The sequence below is a fragment of the Hibiscus syriacus genome, unplaced genomic scaffold, assembly GCF_006381635.1.
Source record: "Hibiscus syriacus cultivar Baekdansim isolate YM2019G1 unplaced genomic scaffold, ASM638163v2 tig00111067_pilon, whole genome shotgun sequence".
In the NCBI taxonomy this organism is placed as follows: Eukaryota; Viridiplantae; Streptophyta; class Magnoliopsida; order Malvales; family Malvaceae; genus Hibiscus; species Hibiscus syriacus.
The window spans coordinates 671,802-677,934 of record NW_024062969.1 but is presented as its reverse complement, the minus strand read 5'-3'; the positions used below and the strand labels follow the sequence as shown (position 1 = coordinate 677,934).

General features: G+C 35.6%; 1 protein-coding gene across 2 annotated transcripts; it reads left to right on the top strand.

Moving 5' to 3' along the window:
* The first annotated feature begins 1,463 nt into the window (after positions 1 to 1,463).
* LOC120151677 lies at positions 1,464 to 5,606 on the top strand. Of its 2 annotated transcripts, none has more exons than XM_039164059.1 (5): positions 1,464 to 2,016; positions 3,721 to 3,787; positions 4,224 to 4,356; positions 4,808 to 4,940; positions 5,330 to 5,606. In XM_039164059.1, exons 1-4 carry the CDS (start codon positions 1,648 to 1,650, stop codon positions 4,938 to 4,940), a joined length of 702 nt encoding a protein of 233 aa, XP_039019990.1. In that variant the 5' UTR covers positions 1,464 to 1,647; the 3' UTR covers positions 5,330 to 5,606. The 2 variants fall into 2 exon arrangements, with proteins under 2 accessions (XP_039019990.1, XP_039019989.1); XM_039164058.1 differs by having other exon boundaries at positions 5,312 to 5,606.
* The last annotated feature ends 527 nt before the right edge of the window (positions 5,607 to 6,133 follow it).

The following is a 6,133-nucleotide window of genomic DNA, read 5'->3' as shown; positions in this document are numbered from 1 at the left end:
AGTACCGATACTATTCTTACAGTATCGATACTATATGAATATTATCGATATTGTTCATGTGATACCGATACCAAAGGTAAGAGAAGTCACTATTGGCACCGTACACAGAAAATTGTTTTATGCTCAAAAATAATTCGTCATAATGCTTGATGATGGTGACTCTTGCTCCTCCTGGCAATTATTCGGTTGATCTTTGAGCTTCATAAATCCCAACAAAAAGTCACCATCATCAAGCATTATGACACTCCATTTGTGCCCTTTCATTTATATCATGAAGGGTTGTGACCAAATCAAGGACCTATTTATCAAGGGAGTGGACGACAACATTGGCACCAAAGAAGAAGAGGTATGTGCATTCATTAAAACATTATGTGACTTCAAGAAGGCACAAGCCTTTTCACACTTAGCCAAACCATCACCATGCCTTTTCAGCCACCTCTTTTGTTTCTTATAAATAACCAACCATATGGCATTTGTAACACAACTCATTACATTCAATACAAATTATTCTTGTGATATTTTCTCTCCATTTGTTCTTTATAGAACTGCACCGACTTATCAAGCCTTGTACTTGTGGTGTCAACCCTTTCTTTGATACTGGTGGTTTCTAATTTTATAACTAGATGGTCTAACTCCTTGTTCCAACATTCAGAGGTCTTATAAGGTTTGGGTCTATGTTCTTTAACATAGGTTCATTTATCTTCACCACCATCTTCACACCATCTTCACACCATCTTTATCTTTAAAACTAGCCCCTAAAGTTCATCCTTACATCGAGTCATCATCACACCAACTTCAACATCATTTTATCAAACTTCTTTTTTTGCAGCTTACTTACATTGCGAAGATAACTTACTTGCTTCCTAGATAGGAAAACAATCAAGCATCATCCTTCAACAACATAAAGAAAGGATGTGCGTATATCATTCTACGCCTAAGCTGAATGAATTTTTTTCTTAAGATATAAGGATTTTTAGTAAAATTAAACATCTAGTTCGATTCAAAAGATCATAAATAATATTTTATCAAAGTAACTATTTTATCGTGCGACCAATAAACCATCTTGGGTTGGTGTTTCATGAAGGATGCTTCATGTGAATATAGTGGAGGTGGTGGGGTGTTTGGAAAAAAATTATAAGTTAAAAACATAATATAATTGTTGATGTGACACAATAAGATAATGCCATGAATTATTAAAAAATTGTCACATCAATAGTTTTATTAATTTTAACGACGGGTATCAAAATAAAACCTAAACTTAAAAATTAAGTATGGATTGACTTTAAAAAAATAAAATTTAGGTACAAAAACAGAAAAATGATAATAATTTAGATACTACATACGTAGTTTATAAACAAAAGTCAAGAAAACGAAGACTTTTTTGCAGGTCATTGAGATTTGATAGTCTCAAACATCCGTTTCATTTCCTCTTGCTCTTCCCTTCGAAGTTTTCTTTTTTAGTTTTTTTTTATTAAACTTAACCGAAAAACAGACCTTCCAACTCTCACGATTTAACACCTTCCCTTTCCAGACAACAAGATCCGACAATTTCCTTTGCCCCAAATCTTTGTCAGAAAAAAAAAAGAAATAACCTTGGGAATCTCATCTTGAAACTAATCCAAATCATGCTAATTTGAAGCTCGAGAAATGGCTAGCTGCCCCCAAAATTCAATCTTATACAACGGCAGCCATTGTGCCTGCCAAGTTGGTCGCTTTCTCAACGTTTCAGCCTACAACTGCATCACCTATGACCCAAGTTCAGCTATCAAAACTGATTCTGGGGTTGATTACTATGCTATCTCCTTCCCCAAGACCTTTATTTCGTTTGATTCGATTGAGAATCAAACGAAATCCCAAGCCGTGTTCTTGGAAGCTACTCTTGTGATGTTACTTTCTTGGCTCCTTTTTTGCTTCTTCTTGAGGTTTACAAATCATGGTGACGGCAGGAATGTTTGGTTTAAGATTAGGTGGTGGATTAGTCGCTTGGATGTTTGCTTTGCTACAAGACATTGGCTGGTTAGTCCTTTTTCTCTTCTCACACTAACCTTTTTTTCGTAGTTTAGTTGAACCATCAAGTAGTTTCACCGTAAACTTATTCTCTTTAGAGGTTTTGATTCGAATAGTCGTAGGTTGTCAATAAGTTCAGAAAATTCTGAAAAAATACTTACTAGATTCAAGAAAAAGTCAACTCACTTCTCTGGGATTCGAACTTGAGATGTTTAATCTGGAAGTTTGAGGTTCTAACTATATCCGTCTGTAGTGATAACTGATAATGGTTCTTTTCCTTTCTCCATGCACCACATGAATTTGTATGCATTTTTCTTAAATGGGATTTCTTTTTTGCAGTCAACTAGTATATTTAGCAATTTTAATCGGACTTGGGTGCAAGTGTTCGATACGGATACTACTTGGACAAGATTATGTTCGACTTTTTTCATTTATCCTAGTATGTGCCGGACATGGGTATTTCAACCAACATTTAGAGTTGAAGCAACAATGATGCATTGGATGATAGCATGCTCAATTTACTGACTTGGTTGATATTTAGATTGTCTTGAAAATTTGGGTGTAACCTAGGGATTGGTTTTTGATTACCTAATTTACAAGCCCTTGTTAATGTGTTTTGTCAAGAAGTATTCAACTTTTGCTTACTTGGAGTTGAGTGTATTATTGTTGAAACTAGTCATTTTGATCTTACATAGGAAGTTTAAAAAGCAGCGTTGTTAAATTTCCAATTCATATGTCTAAGGAATGATTATGATTTGAGAAACTAGAATAAAAGCATGTTAACATGTTTGCTCATAACAAATGGATTTTTCTGCTCCCACACTTTCCATAATTTATCTTAGGTTGCTTTACCAAATCATTGCAAATAGAACAATTGAAGTGCATAACGTGAAAGCGATTAATGCACCTGACCTAGCTCTCTTCAGGAACGACATGGAATTTAACATGACGATTGTTTCTAGTATGAGCTGCTCAAATTTGCAACGTCCTACTATTTTACTTACCGGAAGTTTCGGCTTCATTGGAGACAAAGTTTCCGCTCTTTTGGAGTTTCTCAACTTTTCATGCCACAATACGAGCTTGGGGCCAACCATAACTCAAGTGCAGCAATTGCCGACTCCATCAAGATTATTTTTCCATTTCATGGCAATTCGTCGATCTTCCGAACAGCCCTGCTAGTGCTGTGGGTTTTCAGTTCAATGTAACCGCAAAAGATCATTTCAGGAGTGATCATGTTAGTTTTGTTAGTGGCACACTGAAGAATGGAAGCGACTCTGATAATAGCCCAGTTACATTCAGAGGGGCAGACACAAACATACTAATATTCAATTTATTTCCCCATCTATATCGCAGTGTAAAAAAATCTGAGGCTAATTCAACCCCTGTTTCATGAATTCGTCCCAGGGTCGATTGTGTGTGAAACCTCTCAGCTCCAGGCATCACTGGAGAATGCTAATGATCGACTAATCAACACTACATTTTACGTCAATTATCTTTCTTCCTACATCATTGAGTCTGAAAATCAAAATATAATACGGGCTGGTGAGTAAATTTGCTTTGTTCATGTGTATGTGATTCAGTCTGACATATTTTATCATCTGCCATGTTGATGGTTGTCTCGGCTTTCTATGTTTATGTTTTTTCGTGGTTGAGTGCATTATTTTGTAGGATACTTTTATATGTTAATGCATTATTGCTTTGTTCGACTTGCAGTGGGATTCCTTGCAGATCTTGGTGAGCTATATTGCAAGGATGGTGACATTTTTCTCTCTTAGTGCAAGTAAGTCGTGTCCCGCAGGACTTCATCATTTAGTTCTTCCTTTCTCCCTTGGTTTTCTGGATATATTATAAAGATTTAAAGTGATGATTGAGGACCTTATACTGTCAAGAACAGATTGTTTAATTTTAATGTATTCAATATTCCTATATGACCTACTTGATTTGTACTTTGTAGTGTGAGTTTAGAATAAAACTGATTCGCAACGAAGATAGTATTTTACGGAAGATCAGAAATAGAAGAAAAGCTCAAGAACACTGGGATAAAATACTTTCTTTCTCAGAAGAACATATAGCCTATGCATATTAATCAGTTCTAGTATTTCTCTCTGATTTAGTCCTTTAGAACAGTTGAGGTGCTTTTCTTAACCAGGTGAGAAAATATGTCATGTACACGTTGAATTGCGGAAAACTGGATGTTGACGAACTCTGTAAAACAGAACCTGGTTGTGGCCCTCTCATGCTTCCATCGGTCCATGGTAATGGACCACTTCGTGGAGGTGGAACATCGAGGAAGCAAAGGCAGCTAACAAATACGGGCCTAATTTTCGCAAGCATTTCAGCAGTGAAAAGGTAGATTCTATCATTCTCTCTTCCGATGTCAACCTAATTTCATTTTTTCTTCTTTCGTTAATTAAGTTCAGGTCGTAAACACTTTCTTTTTAACCCGAATTCCCGTACTCAGCTCACTTAAAGAAGGTTCAGTTAAACACAAGTTACCCATAATTACTAATATCTCTGGTAGTCATGGCCAAATTATTCAGTTGCCTAATAGTACATGTATAACATGAAAGAGAAAAAAAATTCTGCCATCTATGTTGGAAGCATGTATAACATGAAAGAAAAAAAAATTCTTAGTCATCTATGTTGGAAGCATTATCATTTGATTTTAAACTGAGGTTTCTGATTAATCATTCAGCCCGTCAAAGGGAGACCGAAACCTTTAGGACTCGTTAAAAGAGAGTCCGAGATATTTTAGGGTTCTTGATAAAATTCTGAAGTTTTCCATGCATGTTATATGCAGGCCCTCAAATGCGATATATCTGGATCTGCTCTGGACAGGACGAAACATTGCATCGGTTCAAATAATGGAATTACCGTCCAGCATCAAGCACTTCCTCTTGGTGACGATATCATTCTCCCACTTCCTGCGCTAGGTATGAACAGTGCTATTAGGTGTACATCGAGATGATTTCATACTATATGTTAAACTACTGGTGTTGAGCGTTGACTCCATTATTATTATTCTCTTTATCTACTACGTTACTTGGAGTTAGGATGGGTGTTGAATTTGAATATGTTAGTTTTGTCGATCTTTTTCATGTATTTGAAGGGTTATATCCGGGAACTGTACTTCAATATGCTCATAGATGAGCGATTCAATTAAAACTAACGACTAGGTTTTGAAATAGCCTATTAAACATAGACATTTCAGTGTGATGAACTGAAACTGTATGCATCCACTTCTTCGAAATCTCCTATAGATATTTTCGTTAAAAGTTGCTAATTTTAATCCTTGTTACTGCTGAATTGAAATCTGGTTCAGAGATGGAGTTGTCTGATATACAGAAGAATTTCCAACGTTTATATGACTACAATGCCATGCTGAGAGAGAAGTTCATAGCCACCCAGTATTTGCTTCGAGATTTGGCTGCAAAGTAAAACAAATGGTGTCCTAGTTAATTCCACTCAGATTTCACATCCCATAATTCTTTATACAAAAATGTGTTTTACGGATGTACCTGCAACTTTAGTTCTTTGTGTTAATTACATCTTCGGGTCAACCGACCTTACACCGGACCACCGCCGGAAAACATTTTTTTTGTGTGGTGAAATTGATTTATGAAGTAGGCAGGCACATATGTGGTTGTATGATGATTTTGTGATGGAAGTCGGTGTAAACATGAATACCCAAGGTTTTTGTTGTAAGATAGTGTATATGAACGCAGAGAGTGCAAGAGGGTTAATCACTTTGGTAATTAAACTTCATTTTCATAATTTTGATTTCTTCTTACCTAGTAAAGTTTTTGTAGCATTATTTTCTAACACAAATATGATGTGGAAACACAAAAAATGTCTATTAGCATGTCAAAAGTAATATACATTCAAGCTACGTGTTCTTTCGTACAGTAGTAACAGTCCATGGAGCTCGTAGTAGCTTATAAGAAAAACCCATAACAGCTTCTTTTCTATTGTATTTGGGGCTGACGCATAATTTTATATTAGGGGTGAACTTGAAATTTTAAAATCCTAGGAGAGTAAACTTGAATTTATAAAATTTCAGGGGAACGAAAACATATTTTCAATGGAAAATACATAGAAAAAATTTAAAATATAAATTAATTTTAAA

Excerpts from the sequence above, each read along its gene's own strand:
- LOC120151677 (XM_039164059.1), top strand. The coding sequence starts at position 1,648 with ATGGCTAGCTGCCCCCAAAATTCAATCTTATACAACGGCAGCCATTGT. Across the intron at positions 2,017-3,720 it reads TTGCTACAAGACATTGGCTG|TGGGATTCCTTGCAGATCTT; the intron begins GTTAGTCCTTTT and ends TTCGACTTGCAG. Across the intron at positions 4,357-4,807 it reads AGCATTTCAGCAGTGAAAAG|GCCCTCAAATGCGATATATC; the intron begins GTAGATTCTATC and ends TGTTATATGCAG.